Source organism: Jaculus jaculus, chromosome 1, assembly GCF_020740685.1.
Source record: "Jaculus jaculus isolate mJacJac1 chromosome 1, mJacJac1.mat.Y.cur, whole genome shotgun sequence".
Lineage (NCBI taxonomy): Eukaryota > Metazoa > Chordata > Mammalia > Rodentia > Dipodidae > Jaculus > Jaculus jaculus.
Window position 1 is genome coordinate 207,179,654 of NC_059102.1, and position 17,505 is coordinate 207,197,158.

At 35.7% G+C, this 17,505-nt stretch overlaps 1 protein-coding gene across 5 annotated transcripts in view; it reads right to left on the reverse strand.

Annotated features, from left to right (window-relative positions):
- Msr1 (macrophage scavenger receptor 1) overlaps nt 1–7,601 on the reverse strand; it is a 103,157-nt gene extending 95,556 nt beyond the window's left edge. For 4 of the 5 annotated variants that reach the window (XM_004657066.2, XM_045142443.1, XM_045142444.1 and 1 more), the window contains exons 1-2: nt 7,480–7,547; nt 289–395 (exon numbers count right to left, since the gene is read on the reverse strand). In XM_004657066.2, the coding sequence (XP_004657123.2) occupies nt 289–395; nt 7,480–7,511 (139 nt within the window). In that variant the 5' untranslated portion in view covers nt 7,512–7,547. Of the gene's footprint in view, nt 1–288; nt 396–6,959; nt 7,171–7,479 lie in introns of all 5 variants that reach the window. The other variant, XM_045142440.1, reaches the window with a different exon arrangement.
- Nucleotides 7,602–17,505: the final 9,904 nt, after the last annotated feature.

Sequence of the window (17,505 nt, forward strand, 5' to 3'; positions counted from 1 at the left end):
GGCTAATATAATGGTTAGGATCTTTACAAGGACACAGAGTTACAAAGGGAAAAATACCATTTGTAGAAGAAAAATCAGAGGTCACATAGCTGTAGATACAATAGGCACATGAAGGACTGCAAGAAGCCTCTGGCTGCAATGAAGAGCTGTGGGAAGGTTTTCCAGGACAGAATTCAGAGGGCTTATGATCTTTGACACCTTGTTTTCAACTTCCAGAATTGTGAGGAAAAAATTCTACTGATTTAAGCTACCCTATATCATGTGGGCACTCTGTCCCCATGTACTTACTGGGAGGCAGCAAGGCTGTCATTGAGTGAGCATCAAACTTCACAGACTCTGAGTAGGCATCACTCTCTTCCTGTTGATCAGGGCAGATACAGTTCTGCTCCATTCTTCTGTTACACATATGAAAATACATATTATTCCACAGTGCCAGGTCCTTTTGATATGATTCTCCAAATTGATTTAAAATTGAAATTCAATCTTACCAAGGAAATATGAAATTAAATAAACATATGTCATATATAATGCTATATAAAAATTTGTCATACTTTCAACATATGGAAACAGAATTACTAGAAGCATAATCATATATTTTTATCTGCAAAAAGTTTGCATGTACTTCATTATTTAAAAGTGTTTTCAAATCTGACTGCCTATGTTTGATTCCCTGGGACCTGTGTAAATTCAGATGCACAAGGTGGTACATGTGTCTGGAATTCATTTGCAGTGGCAAGAGGTCCTGGAATACCCATATTCTCTCTTTCTTTGTCTCTTTCTTGCTCCCAGAAATATTTTAAAATTGCATATGTTTATATGTGTGTATTTTTAATATGATAAGAGATAGTTATACTTTATGAGCTAAAAATAACAGTTTATCTGAGAAGCAAAAAAGTCTGTATATAGTTATGCACATTTGGAACAAATATTTCCTGTGAGTTTCTAAATTGAATTTTCTAAGCAAAGTCCAGTGTAATCCAAGTTTTCTTTCCCAAACCATGTGTTTACCAGTTTAGAAAGGTAAAGTCTACTGATTATATTGGGATGCACAAGAAAGACTTCACTTTTATTTCCCTGGACCCTCCTTCTTTTCTACCTTTTTTTATTTATATTGCCTTCTTCATCACACAATGGTGGCAACACATACCTGTCCTTATATCTTCAGAACAATCATACTTATGCTGCACAGTTTATGACTAACTCTCTATAGACAGGTATCACAATCATCTGACAAATGCCAGCAGAGTTTCTGGTATTTGAGGTGAGAGGGTCAAAAATTGGCAATTTTATATCAATGGGTTTAAGTCAAAGGTAGGAGAAAGAAGTTCTGGTCTGGTATTTCACCACAGTAGAGTCATAGATACAGTAAATAACTGTGCATTTTTTAAAAGCTAGCAAAAGCTACCATGAAAGTCTTCTACCAAAAACAATGATGAACTAGTAGATATATTTTAAATTATTTTGGCAATGTACAATACATACAAAATAAAATGCCACATGACTCTCACTGATACATACAATTTCTATTTTTATATATCAGTTAAAGTTAAGACTATTTCTTAAAAAAATTTTTGTTTATTTTTATTTACTTATTTGAGAGTGACAGAGAGAGGGAGAGAGGCAGAGAGAGAGAGAGAGAGAGAGAGAGAGAAGAGTGGGCACACCAGGGCTTCCAGCCACTGCAAATGAACTCCAGACACATGCACTCCCTTATGCATCTAGCTAACGTGGGTCCTAGGGAATTGAGCCTTGAACTGGGGTCCTTAGGCTTCACAGGCAAGCGCTTAACCACTAAGCCATCTCTCCAGCCCATGTTAAGACTATTTCTAAAGAAACCACAAGCTATTATGACAGGACATTGAGAAATTAAGGTGGGATTTAAATGGGAACCAGCTCATAGTGTTGAAACATGCTATTCAAGTTTCTGGGGATAACAATCACAATAAGCATATACAAGCAGAAGATCCCCCACACTAAAAAATCAGCTAGCCAGGCACTATGTACTCACCCATGCAAAAGTGGCACATAAGTTACAGGATAATAAAATGCTCTCTGATTGGATGTGAGTCCCAGTCAATGGGAAGTTATTCATGCCTGGTACTGAGAACCAGGTGAAAAGCCTATGGTTTGGGAAGTTATATACCCCAGAGGGAAGCTTCCTTTGTTCTTGGATGAGATTTGAGAGGTTTTAGACATAGGAAGGCCTTCTAAATGTATATGCTTATCCTCTTTGATCATTGCTGATCTCTTCATTAGAGAATCTGCTTTTTACAGAAGGCAATGAATACTGAGGAGACCCAAGACCCATCCAAATGACAGGAAAAGATGACTACCTTGCACAGGAAAAGCTATTGCTATCACACCATGGCCCAGGAAGTGGTGAATTAAGTAGGAGTTCTCCTCTCACTGCCTTGTTGCTTTAAATGTAGACCGTGAGGCTCATACCTCATGGTTTATCTCTAGCCCAGACTTCTCTTCACACTCCAAAGCTGTGTATACAGCTGCCTTATGTATCAATATATTCTGTAACAGGGTTATAATAAAGGTTCATCTTCATGCTGTACCTTCTCTCATGCAATGCTGAAACAGATTTGTGATGGCCTCCGTCCCCAGTAGGATCCTGTCCAAACCTGACCTTCTTTTACCATTGACTGTTTTGAAAGCTGTCCAACTAATCTCATTCCATTCCTATGTTGTCCACCTCATTCATCAAATAGTGATGAAATACCCTCATCGGGGGTCAGATTATGTTCTTAGCACTGCAGGGCAGCTTCCCACCGCACTCTGGACTTGAATCAGACATCCTTCAAGAAGAGGCTTTACTTGAGCATCTTAAGCTTCCTGAAATAGCTCCACCTCCCACTCAGGAGATGTTGGCAACTGCTTACAACATGTTACATGTGTGACCTCAAAAGCTTGTTGGGACTTTCCTCATCACTAAACAAGCCACTTGCCATAGAAGACACCATCTGAGTAGCCACTCATCCGACTCAGCTTCACTACCTGGAAATACTGTTGTACTGAAAGTTTGATGTCAGCCATGATTGCAGATACCAGTACCAAGCCACAAGTTATTTTACTTGTATTTCTAACCACCAGCTAGAACTTTGAGTGTTTACATGTTCCTCCTCAAGTTCCATAAAATAGTTTGAGTGGATCATTGGAAAGGGTAGCATAACACATAAATAAGCAGATAGATCAAGGGAGTGCATGAGGTTAGGTATGGGAGAAAGAGTTGGGAGCCTCCATGCCCTCTTCAGGTGTGCCACATCCACATACTTCAGCATACTCAGCTATTGGATTTTTATGGAGACAGCAGTGCTCAGCATGCTAGCTAGTAGACAGGGGAGGGCAACACATTAAGCCATGTCTTTCTAGCTTCTTTTAGAACCTATATAGGAGGCCTACCAGGGTAGGGGATGGGATCCCTGTAATGAGTACTTTCTTATGGACTATTATTAAAGGTCAGGGGAGCTATGGCTTGTCTTGGATAGTGTGTGAGTCGGGCGTCATGTTGGAAAACCACGATGTTGTTATCATAGGGTAAGTAACATTCCTATTTACATTTTTAGCCTTCCCCCATCAATAACAGCCACCAGAAAATAAAGCACTATTATTGTGAAGGTTCAAGTTTTATATGGTTTGTTTTCTTATTTTATCTCTGTTCTAACTTCATGAGGCATATTGTAGTATTTCTCTATCTACAGTGTAGGAAACCAATAGCTAAAAGGTTTAAGTAAATGATAACTCTTCCTAAGGTGGGAGAGGACAATGCAATTTTCACTATGAAGACACAGTACTTCCAGAATATTTATTCTTAACTATTGCAAAGCTCTATCCCTCAAAGGAATCATCACCTGACATTAATATTTTAAATATTACAATATATAGATATACACATGTTAAACCTGTTATGTGGGTGAAATTATTTACAACATTCTAGTGTGACTTTCAATATGATTTATAAGACAAAATAATAATTTCCTATTAAGTTACTTTTCTCACCAAGAAAAGGCTTAAACTTTTTTAGCTTGTATAATCTACTAAAAGTGAGTTCACATGAGAAGTGAAACATATCTCTGCAATGTCAGCTTTTTCTAAAGGGTTAGAAGTTCATGGGAACAACAGGAAAACCATAATGAAAGAATTTTGAGGTTGACAAGTTTGGACCCATCACCTTCATTTCCTTTGATTGTTATAAAAACAATGTGATGATTTTAAAAGTGAAGTAAAGTACAATTTGTGTCACTTTGTTATAAAAAGAAAAGTGATGATACTAAAACTGAAGTTAAGTACAATTTTTACTTCCTCACTATGATATAAGAAAAATGCCTGCACTTTTCAGATGAAATTGAGTCTGTATACATATATTTTGATGTTTCACAGTTAGTATAAGGATATTTTGTATAATGCATTTACATTAAAATTATGTTTCTTAAGTGATATTTTTTCAAGTATAAACTAAGAACTATATAATATTTAATCAAATGCAAGTATCTTATACTTTTTTAATTTCTCCCACTTTTCCTGGTATACATCATTTTATAAATGATGATGTCATAAATATTTTGATAAACTAGCCTTATTCTTCTGATGTAGTTCTGTAGGATAATTCACAAACACTGAGCTCTTAGGATAAAGAAAAACTATTTTGAAATTTTTAGTATTAATTTATGAATGTTATTTAAAAAGATGGTGCAGATTTATATATATTTCAGTAACATATTTGTCTGGAATTTTTAATTGAATTCATCATCATTGGTAATACTATGTATTTTGGAATAATTTAGATGGTAATAAGTTAAATGCTATTTTAACATATTTTTGTTTCCATTTTTATTATTTGTGTGGAAAAGATATTTCCATGTAATTATTTGTTACTTCTTTTCCCTTTTAACTGTTAGGTACCCATACCTATTGCTTTTATATACTGTGGAACTTTCTAATTCCTGTGTGTGACCAAATACACACTTTATATCTAGTATAAATAGAACTTTATGTCCAGTTGCTGCTGTCATGGTACTATGGATGAAACCTAGGGCCTTGTGTATGCCAGGTGACCACATTACAACTGAGCTAGACTCCCAACCCTCTTTTTACTTTTATTTCTAGAAAGCATCTCACCCAGGCTGACCTTGAATGTATTTGCTAGCCAGGCAGACTTTGGAATTGTGATCTTCCTACTTTATCCATTATAGAAGCTGGGATCACAAGCCTGTGACACCGGTTACAGGGATCTATCCTTTCATATGTACTACATGTTCTTGCATATCAATTCCTACTTAAAACACAAGCATAAGTGTGGGACTAGAATCTACGCTGAAGGAACATGTCTGAAGAAGGATGCTACTTGGAAATGGACGGACATTGTTCTTGATGACAGGATGCTCTTTCTCAGTAAAGGAGGGGGGGAGAGAGAGAGAGAGAGAGAGAGGGAGGGAGAGGGAGGGAGGGAGAGGGACGAGAGAAGAGAGATGAGAGAAGAGATAAGTGAGAGCGAATGAGAATCAATAATCCAAAAATCCTTGTGACATTACCCAGCAATTTGATTTCAAGTAAATATTTTGGAACCTTTAATTATGGCTTATTTATATAAGTAAATATGACTAAAATATAAATTTCAAGTATTGCTATGAAGGTTATTTTTTTAAATTGCCTGGTATACAGAAATCTAGCAATAAATTCAGTGACAATAGTTTAAAATTATATGTTATTTTGAGAACTTCTCTTATTTGAGTTTCTTAGTAGTTATAATTTCTAGAACACAACATAAGAAGCTAAGGTCTAAAGCATTTAAATAGTGAATATTACCCAACTAAGATTAGTGATTCTGGAATGTTTATGCAAGTGCACAGTATGTTTTAGAAGACTAGCTCCAAAACATCTATCACTTCTGTTTCTGACTTTTCTACTAGTTCCACATGGCCAATGACAATGCCAACACCAACCTCTAGTTTATGCTATGAAAATTTTACTCATTCTTTAAGATGAACCTAAATTATAACAACTCCATGAGTATATTTGATTGTCCTTTCTCTCCTTGAAGTGATTGTCGTCTGTCTTATGTTCTCACGGTAGTTTACATGAAACTTTTATTTTATGTAGGATGCCTCAATTTCATTAGATCTCTTTGCTCTATAAGCTGTTGATTATGAAACTCCTGAAACAGAAACTGTATTTATTTTTTGTATCCCTTCAACATATCTAATTTAAGGTGTTCCTCATAGTAGATACCCAGTAATATCCCTTATAGAACAAGTAGTTATAATAAAACAACTAAATTAAATTTTAAAAAAGAAAATATATGACTGAAGAGATGGCTCAAACATTAAAGGAACGTGGTTACAAAGCCTGATGGACTGGGTTTGACTCCTCAGTACTCATGTAAAGCCAGATGCACAAAGTGGTACATGAGTCTCGAGTTCATTTCCAGTTGCAAAATGCCCTGGCACATCCATACTCATTCTCTCACTAGCTGCCTCTCATTCTTTCAAATAACTAAATAAATATTTAAATTAAAATATTATATGAAAAGAAAAGGAAGAAAAATAATTGAACCTTGGTAAACATAATTTGAATAACTCTAGTATTATTTGCATAAGACATACCTAAACATATGAAGCAGTGCTTGTTAGTCCAACCACAAAGTGGAGTATATCATTCACATTTATGCATATACAAATGTATGTCAACTCATAGAATTTAACGGCATTTCCTATTGTTTTATCTGTTCATACAACAAACCCAAATTATTAGTGACAGATTAGAGCATCCTACTAGAAGTTATTGATCAAATTTGGCAGCATATCTTTTTGTATATCCTTATCTCTGCTTCTTTCTCTCTCCCTCTCTTAACACACACACATACACACACACCTGTGCATGCTTTCACACACAGAATAGACATAAAAACTCAACAGAAACAGTTTTAGAAAATAATCATGATAAACCTCTTTTACCGTTGGTTGTCGAGAAAGCAGCACTGATTTGTCCACTTCCTTCTGCTTTGAATTCAAACTTAGAATCTTTATCTCAGAGCATTTCAGCATGTGGCTCATAAGGAAAGGAAGTGACAGAGCAGTGTGTTGAAAATCCTTCTTTGCAGTACATCGCAATAGTAGTCACCAGTGCACACGCTTGCAAAATCTAAATTTGTCAGTTTGCTCATTTCTATTCTCATGTAGAACATTGAAAAAGGAAAAAAATACAGAAGTAAAAAAGAACAGAAAGAAGGATTTTAGCACAGGGCACATAATTAACATTGCACTGATCATTCCTTCTTAATAAGTGAAGTATGCTATCTGTAACACGCCCCTTAAATCTTTCATACTAAGCAATGTTGACAGAAGACTTCAGGCTTCTTTGCCTTCTTTGTCACTTTCCTTGCACTCTTATAAACAGAGTAAAGTCAAATATCCAAAACATAAGGAAAGTAGATTATATCTAAAGAAATGAAAGCAATAATCTAATAATGCTTACCTCAGCTCTCTCTTTCCTAATGGTAGCATCATCTTTCCTGGTAACCTAATGATTTATTTGCCCCCAAGGAGAACATAGAACAAAGGGAGTTTCAGGTCTGAGATCATAAGTAAGCAAACCCTTTGCATTCTCAAGGCAGAGTTGCACATACTTTATTGCATTCATTTCCTCTCATTCAACAAGGTCAAATATGACAATATGAAGAACATTCAATATTACATCAGTAAGAGGACTTTTTCAACTAACATTTCTGAGATGAGATGTTTATATTATATTCCAAAAGTACTCTTAGTACTCTAAACAGAAGGAACTATACTTCCTAACAAAAGATGGCCAAGGCCAGAAGCTCAGAGTCACAACCTTTCATAAGGAAATATGTGTGATACAAAGAATGTAAAAGCAAACCACAGCATTTGAGAGAAAAACAACACTCACAGTAATGATAGTAACAGTCAGAATATAGTCCAGCCTTTCCTAGGTAATCAGTAAAATGCTAAGACTGAGGAAAAGGTACAGCTTAGTGGCAAAGCATGTGGGGGAGCCATTATTCAAACCACAGACACAAAAGAAACAAAAATAAATGAAAGGCTAATAATAGAAGAGGCATTAAGACAGGCCATATAATTTCAAGCTGGGTAGCTTTATACCAAAGGTAGAATCACAAATTCATCCAGACCGGACCAGCATAAAGGTTATTGTTCCATTTCATAGCTATAATGGTTTAACTTTGCACAAAACTCTTGGGGAAGAGGAACTGCAAACATTAGAACTCATTCAATTTCCTTAATAGTCATTTCAATATATGCCTTATTTTATAACATGGGATCTACAGTATTTGGAGTATAATAATCCCTTTTCTCCAGGTGATATACTCCTGTGATGCTGATAGTGAGGAGGTGAGGCAGGAAGGTGTTTGAGATCAGACTTGGATACACAGTGAGATCATGTCCTAAGAAATAAAGAATCCTTCCTTACATTGTTGGATTTGGATATGTTTTTTAAACAACAGGTTTAGAAGAGTCAGACATGGGAATTCACAAATTATAATACTAACTTTCCAAAATTCTATTTTAATGAGAATTTCAAGGTTCGTATTTATAGTATATTTCTAACATTGTTATGCATCTAAGTATACTGTGCTATGTTAATAATTTCCCTTTTTTGCTTACTTTCACATTATTTAGTCAATAGAATTGTTCATGTAAAATTTTCTCTTATTCTTTCTATCTATATAAGTATCCACTATCTATACATCTTGTTGGCACATAATTATGATTCTAAATTACTCATACAACATCATATTATATATTAGTTATTATGAATATGATATGTAAAACACCTTGCCAGGAAACCAGGTAGAGAGTATTCAGTTCAATCTAAAAATCTATTGATCAGGCTGGAGAGATGGCTTAGTGGTTAAGTGCTTGCCTGTGAAGCCTAAGGACCCCAGTTTGAGGCTCGATTCCCCAGGACCCATGTTAGCCAGATGCACAAGAGGGTGCATGCATCTGGAGTTAGTTGGCAGTGGCTGGAGGCCTTGGCACACCCATTATCATTCTCTCTCTCTCTGTTGCTCAAAAATAAATTAATTAATTAAATAAACAAAAAAATTAAAAAATAATAAAAATCTATTGAAAGAACAGAAGCAATGCCTGAGTGACTGGGACTATTTAATTTCAGCAACTTTGTCAGGACTTTTTCATGATTAAGAAAGTATGGCTTACAGATACACGTTAGACATCTTTTCAAGATCATAGAACTAGAAGAACTGGCAAGTAAACATACAGGATTCCAAATGTAGAAAAATGCTTTCTTTCTTAATCTGGGGTCAGCATATATACCATTCAAAACCTCTCATCAGAAATGTCACACAAAAACAAAACACAAACATGAACATATTCCAGGCTATCTGGCTGGTCACCAGCTACTGTGATGGCATGGATCCCAGTCACTCAATTTCTTTAACCTTTTCACATATGCACTTAGACGAATGGCTACATAAAATTTTTCTTGGTGTTCAAATGCACATTCACAGTCAAATAGGAAAATGATTCGGGAGAACTGAGTTGACTTCCTAAAGGTTTATTGTGGTGTAGGCATGTCCAACCTTTTTACATTGTGACAATGCTGTCATCTACAAGGTTTTCATTTGAGAGATATGCAGTCAAGTTACCAAAAAAAGACACACACACACACACACACACACACACACACACACACACACTCCACATCCTCATAATGTTTTAGGTAAGTTTACATTTTTATGTTGGGCTGCAGTCATAGCTATCCTTGCCTACATAAGGCCTATGAGCTGTAAGTTGTACTGGTAGAAGCTCGTAGAAGTATGATGAACTCAAAGTAGGGTCAGTATTTTGCATTCACTAATGCTATGTCCTGTAATAGGAGTAATCATCTCAGGGGAACAAGGTCATTTTCCTCAAGGAATAAAGACATTGGAAAACCGCCTTGCTGATCTAGCATGGCCAATGATCCATCAGTCAACACTTTTACCTTGGCCTCCTTAATAATGTGCATCTTTTATACTTGCTGTAATTCTTCCTCTATTTAGACAAAAATCACATGTCTATACCCCAAAGTCAAACTTGAGATCCCTGGATCCCTTCATCTGTTCTTCCTAATATGGCCACACTTTTAAATCTTATATTTTTGATATTAGGGTGGTGTGATAGTTAATGCTCATTGTCAACTTGATTAATTTAGAATACATAGAAAATGCATCTGTCAGTCATTGATAGGGAAAAGAAAAAACTAAGTTAAGAAACTCTTATAGAGACCATTGTCTGGAGACACAGGCCTCCTACAACACCAGAACTTAACTATAAGATTACAGAACATTTCACTCCACACCTGACCATTCCAGAAAGAGTTCTCAGCTACCACTAGTGCTACTGAAAGAGCAACTGGTCGTTTCTATAAGAGAAGCTTGTAGGGAAACACACAAAAAACAAGGACATTGGAAGAAAATTTAGCTTCTGAGACTGGGCATTAAGCACAACTCCATTACTAACTTGATTAATACAAAACCTCATACTGAGAAGGAAGTGTTTGTTAGGTCCTACAGATCTCACACTCATTAGACAATTAGTTAAGTAGAATACACAACTATATACAAATAATACTGACTAATTTCCTTGCAAACTCAGCTGTCTACTGGAAGCAATATCTGCAATTCACCATTGCTTCATGACAGAGTCTTACAAAAATAAAAAGACTCAGGCATATAAGGAAGAAAATAAATGTGAACCACTTTAGTGACTATTTTTAAGTATGAATACACATTGTACTGAATTTAGGGAAGTGCTATTTTTGAAATTGTAATGAAGGACCCATGCACTTTGAATAAATAGAAAAGAGTTAATTAACTTAGGACTGAGCAGCTTATATCTATCACACTCTTACTGAACAGTCTGAATAGTCTATGAACTCAAGGGATAGTGGCCTAGGTACTCAAGCATAGGATAAGATTACACTTTAGTCAAGTGGATTATAGCCAAGTGGATGCTATTTACCTCATAGCCCTTTCACAAGCTCCATACCCTACCAGCTTTTATTTTGAAAAGAGAAAAGTTAAAAGCAAGTCCACATATTACTAGTGTCACCTGGAGAATGGCAGAGCATTTACCAGATGTATATTCTCTGAGTGTTTTTCATTAAGACACTTGGGTCACTTAGCCTCCCTGAGTATTTGCCATATACGTTCCACCCATCTCCATTGCCCTCCACCTATTTATAGAAACTGCTGCTGATAATTTTTAGAAGTATCTCTGAAGCTATAATATTTCCTTTACTCTTTGATCTGGCTTCAGTTATAGAATGAAGAATGAAGAATTTGCTTTTGTCTCCAACAGATCTTGAGAGCACCATTTACTGGCAAATTCTAACTAGGAACCATGTAGGGAAGGTCATAAGTACTAGAGAATCTCTCGCTGAGCACACTCCATTCTAGCCTCTGAAAATAGAAATTTCAGCAAATTTTGACTTGACTTCCAGCAGATTAAGGCCATTCTAGCTCTTGTCTGAGTTCATGTACAGGATTCTGGATTGTGATCAAAATTCAGTTTATTTTAGCTCATGCTTGACAATAAGGCCTTAGACTTTCCAGAGCATTTATTATGGGGACTTTCAAGTTTCCGTCTTTGATATGTCCCTTCAAGATGTATACATATATCTCCTTCAGCTCAGAATTATCTTTCAGAAGAACCTGAAAGTCATTTCTTTAAAATTCATGAAGGATGCTATCTTTTGGTTTCTGTGAGAGTAAAAGGTCTCTAGACATATATCCCCTTTTCTTTCACCCTTCTGCTTTTTCCAGAAGGCTAATTAGTCAGAGTCAAGTGTCTTTCTTGGGTTCTAGCTACTGTCTGTGTTAGTAAATGGTATGTTTAGCAGAATATTTATTCAAGGAAGACTAGCTAATGTCTTATGAACCACAATACAAATTATCCAAAAAACAAAGCAAGTGTTTATAGTCTGAGAACTTCTGTGGTCTCTAAAAGAACTACTTGATCTGTATAAGGAGAAAATTTCAAGGTCTAGTAGGTACAGACTGATTATTATTTGGGGAATTCAAAATATGTTAGTACCAGAATTATGCCAGTTGAAAAATCTGCCACTTCTCAAAGAAAAGATTCTATGAGGAAGACCCCAGCGTAAGCTGAAAATAGGACATGTAATAGGCAGAATAACTCCCTTCCTACCAAGATGTGCACATTGTAGTTGTCAGAAAAATTGTTGCAGTACAGGATAAAGGGGTTGTATGGGAAACTGTTTATAATAAACTTGCTCAGATGATATTAAAAAGAGACTATTGTGGATTATCTGTGGGAGTTCGTTGTAATTACAAAGATATTCAAAACTGGAAGATGAAGGCAGAATATAGTCAAGGACAATGTGATAGGAAAAGAATGGTCAAAGGAATATATGGTTGGATATTGGCTGTAGCAATGGAGAAGGAAAGCACTCCCTAAAAGTACACATGTGAAAACTGAATATAGACTCTCCCTCAAACATTGAGAACAAAAAAGTGGCCATGTGCTGTGAAAAGATCCATTTCAAACATCTGCCCATCTGTCCCTCTAGGACAGAAAATTTGTTTTTTAAGCTTAAGTTTGTGATAAGTTGTTACAGCAAAAGTAGCAAACTAATAAAAGATCATATTGCAGTGGTTGGATGTCATAACAAATATAACTTTATGGGTATATGTAGTCTGAGTGGCTTAGTAACAGACATATGTACCTCATTATTATAGATGCAGGAGCATAAGACCAAAGTCTCAGGAGCTATGGTTTCTTCTAAGGTATCTTTCTCATATGTCACATAACTTCTATATTTCTGCTTCTCCATATATTCTCATTCTATTCATGAATGTGTTTCCCAAGTGTCTGTCTGTGTGTGTGTGTGTGTGTGTGTGTGAGAGAGAGAGAGAGAGAGAGAGAGAGAGAGAGAGCACATATGTCTGTGTGTGTGTATAATTTTCTCTTCATATGAAGACATTAGCCATATCAAAATTAAGGCCTGACATACTGGCTTCATTTTGGCTTAATTTCCTCTTTAAAGATACTACCTCTGTGTGTTTGAAATATACAGTAAGATGAGAAATTATAATGACTATAACATTCACTAAGGGATATATCAATCAGCTATGTCAATATATACAAGTATATTCAAATCCTGAGAGATTGGGTGTTAAGATTTTAAAATATCCATTTTGTCTATAATGAAAAACATTTGGCAAACCTTCCTTGAAGACATCTTTCAACGGTGTCAGGAAACAGAACAAAGTGACTTATCAAAAAAGGCTCAAAGGACTGAAGAGATGGCTGAGCAATTATGGACCCATGTTTCACTCTCCAGATCCCATGTAAGCCAGATGCACAAGGTGACACAAGCATGCAAGTTTGCACAGGCACATGTGCACAAGGTGGCACACATTCAATTACAGTGGCTGGAGGCCCTGACATGCCAATTCTCTCTATATCTCTCATAAAAAAAGGCTAAAAAAATGTGTACTAAAATTTGACAACCACTTAGGAACTGACGCCCCATCCTGGAGTTATGAGTGTTAAGAGTGTATAAATAATCTGATCCATAAGATTGATTTCTGAGCTGTGGAGTGGAAACTTTTGTTGGAAGGGGCAGATGGGAAGTTCTGAACATCCTCCATTGGGCAGAGTAATCCAGGACAGAAATCTCTATATTCTGCACCCACATATGTGAAAAGATTAGTGACGTCAGGGACATATTTAAATATCTTTTTTTCTCAGGTTGTGATTTTGAGGAAAAGTTGAGAATCAAACTCAAAATGGGCAATAGTATGAAATATTTAGTTCTCATATATGAGACATGCCCATTAAAGAGCACTCACCCCAGACAAATAATCTGAGATAAAATGATTCTTCTTTCCCCTTTCCCCAGCCACCACACACAAAACAGCCAATCAGCAGAAATGAAAGTGGTTCACAGACTTTCTTTAAGAAAGGGCAACCTAGATCCTGCCCATACTAAGTTTTCAATAGTTCAACAATCAGTACCAATGATTTGAAGCCTCCTGGTAGGATCCCCTTACCTATCATATGCACATGCAGCAATCTGACTGTCCAAGGAGTGCTGAATCCTCACTGCAAGCCATCCCAAACCAAATCAAGCTAACCACAGCAAAACAACAACAACCAGTTGAAGAAGGTGGACTTGACTTCCTGGCTTGTGGATGTCCCACTTCAGCACATTCAACAGAAACTGTGAATGTCTTATTCAACAGTGAAGGATACAACACATTCTTACTTCTGGTAAAGGAACACATTTTAGAGAGAAAGTTCATGTTACAAAGCTTCAGGAATAAAATTTCCCAGGAAAGAGTACTTAAGTTTTAAATTTTGCTCTTGACTTTCTTACTATTACAATTATTAAAAATTTTAATCTTTTATTTCTTAGCCCCAATTTTCAAACAGAATGACAAATAAGGACATGCACACTCCTAATATAGTTTACATTAAAATGTTTTTAGTAATTCCTCATGTTTGTGTCTTTCCTAGTGTACAAACCATCTCTATTATTGCATACCATACATCTCACACATAACAGGTCTGTAGTTAATAAAACTTAATGTTTTATGTGTGCTGGAATCAACCCAAGTCCTCCTGTCTGCTAGCATGTGTATAACTGAACTTCACTCCCATCCAGCACATATTTCTCATACATTACTTTGAATGAAAAGTGATACAAAGATACTTTATTTACTTATTTTTGATTCAGGGTCTTAGAACATAGGCCCTGATAACCTGGAACTCATCTTCCAGAGCCCCTCAGTCTCCTGATTGCTGGGTTAAAGAAAAGAGCAACATTTTATCATTACCCAAAGTATGAGATGTTCCACAGAGGACAAAACAGCAACACCATGTTTTGAATAATACTTCAAAGAAAATAATAATTTAGAAAAATGAAGAAATGGAACTAGAATGATTGGCTCAAGATGCAATCTTTCTTTGTAATATAAATGAAATCACAAAGCTTATTCCTTAGGCTACAATTATTTGGGTAGGAATATAAATTATTTTAAGGAAATTGTGTTATAAGGCATAAGCTTTATGAAAACCTAAAGGTGTTCTTCCATATTTGTCATAATGGCTTTAAGAAATCCACACAGCACCTTACATGACATTATTTTAACCCAAGGGAGCAAGTATCTCTGGCTGTTTTTATATAAGATGGAAGAGAGTTTTGTTTGCATATTTGCTATTTCATTTTAGTTTACTGAGGCACAGACTGCTATAGAAACTATTCCATCTGAAAACTTATAACCAAGACACTGCACATTTGTTATTTACAAATACCTATCAGTTGAGGAGAACTAAAGGGAATTCCTTGAAAATTGGTACTGACATAATTATATTTTACATTTTGCAATAAACTCCTTGCATTCAAATCAGTTGCTGTATTGATAAAATATGAGGAAAATGAGTTATGCAGTACCTTTAATGACAGAGGACACATCAGTTAGCAAAAATTCATTGCTATAGAAGTGGTTTTATGTAAGAAACCCATTTTAAAGTCCTCAGTGTTTTATAGAAACTAAATATGTTTTACAATTTTATGATAATTTACTCCCTATTTCTAGATTCTTTTCTTTTGAGAAGGGTCTTAGTATTTATCCCATGCTGGCCTTGAGCTTGCCATTCTTCTGCCTTAGCTTTCTGAACAGCCTGGTTTCTTGAGTAATATGAAGATAGTAGTGTCTGGCTACTACCAGGTAGTACAAAGCTATTGAGGTTTTCGTTCCTACCTCTGGAATTTACTTTGTGTTATCAGTTACTTAGTTTTAATTTGTTATTAAAATTAATATTAATATTGTGGTGCTGGGATTGAACCCAGTAGCTAATTCCATGGTTTTTTGGGTTTTTTTTTTGTTGTTGTTGTTGTTGTTCTTGTTGTTTTTGTTTTTTCAAGGTAGGGTCTCACTCTAGCCCAGGCTGACCTGGAATTCACTATGGAGTCTGAGGGTGGCCTCGAACTCACAGTGATCCTCCTACCTGCCTCCCGAGTGCTGGGATTAAAGTTTTGCGCCACCACACCCGGTTAACTCCATGCTTTTAAAGCATGAGTAATGTGTTTGATACCTAACATACCCTCTTTTGGAGTAGTGTTAAATCATAAAGTGTAACTTAAAATATTAAAACTTAACAGTATAAAATCAACATTGAAATCTGGGCATGGTGGTTCACACACATAATCCAAGCACTTGCAAGGCTGTGGCAGAGAAATTAAGGGTAAGTTTGAGGCCAACTTGGGCTACATAATAAGTTCCAGACCATCAGCCTTGGCTACTCAGTGAGACTGTCTCAAAAAAGCAAAAAGCAAATAAATGTGTGGAGTAGAAACCACACAAAACAAACTAAGAAAAAACAAAACAACATTAATTCTTTATCATTGAGATCCATATTAACTTCCTAAATGAGTGATCTATTAAGATATATATTTTGGCTTATTGGTCAGATTATTTCATTTTATTTTACTAAATATTGGGGAGTAAGTGTTAGCATGCCATTTTTTCCAGTATGTTTAATTGAATTTATTTTGATATGAATGAAATGGTTATCCTGTTTTCTATTTTTTTTTTTTATTTGCTTGCCTCCCAATAGAATTGTTCTTGTCCTTGCAGGTTCAGCAGTTGTATAGTTCTTTGATGCTCCCTGGACATGTTGAATGTCCTGCCAGCATAGCAAAATAAGGACATAGCAAACATTTGCTGGAGAGTTATTGCTATACTTGTTTTATCTTTTACTCATCCCTGGGTCACTGTAGCCTATTTATAGTCTTCTTGACTTTTCCAAACACAGCACAATGAGATACCCTTAATCATCTGCCTTACAATTTTCACATCTAGGATAAAGCTTTCCCCTATACCTTTCTGCAGCAATAGAACCCAAATGCACAAGAAGGATGGATAGTTCGAGAAAGGTAGAGTCAGCATTTCATATTTGAGGTTGACTATTTGAAAATAACTTGAAGGTTCAGAATACATAGCAATTTGCAAATTAACTGAGGCAAAACTTTGGCTGACATATGCTGTAGAACTGGTGTATAGAAGTATCTATCTCTTAGCTAATGAGAAAAGCTAATGGATCATGCACCATCAACAGTGCAGCATCCTCAATGTGACTATTATGGTTCCTACCATGGGAACTTAGAAATTTACTCTGCAGTTTATAAAGAGAAGCCTTGAGAAGAATGTAATCAAATAGCACTGATAAACAAAAGACATGCTGATTGCACAAAATTAAAAACTTAGTTGATAATGCAAGAATTATTTGAGTCAATTCTAAATTCATGAATATTAATTAAAGATAAAAGATAACATACAGATCATTTTGCTACAAAAATTTAACTCATTAACATTTTAATAAAATATTCCTAGGTAATAGTGTTTAAACTAGGAAATATAATTATATGAGACAGGATAAACAATGCATTTTTTTATCACTTTGGCGAGCCCTAATTGGACAAAGTGGG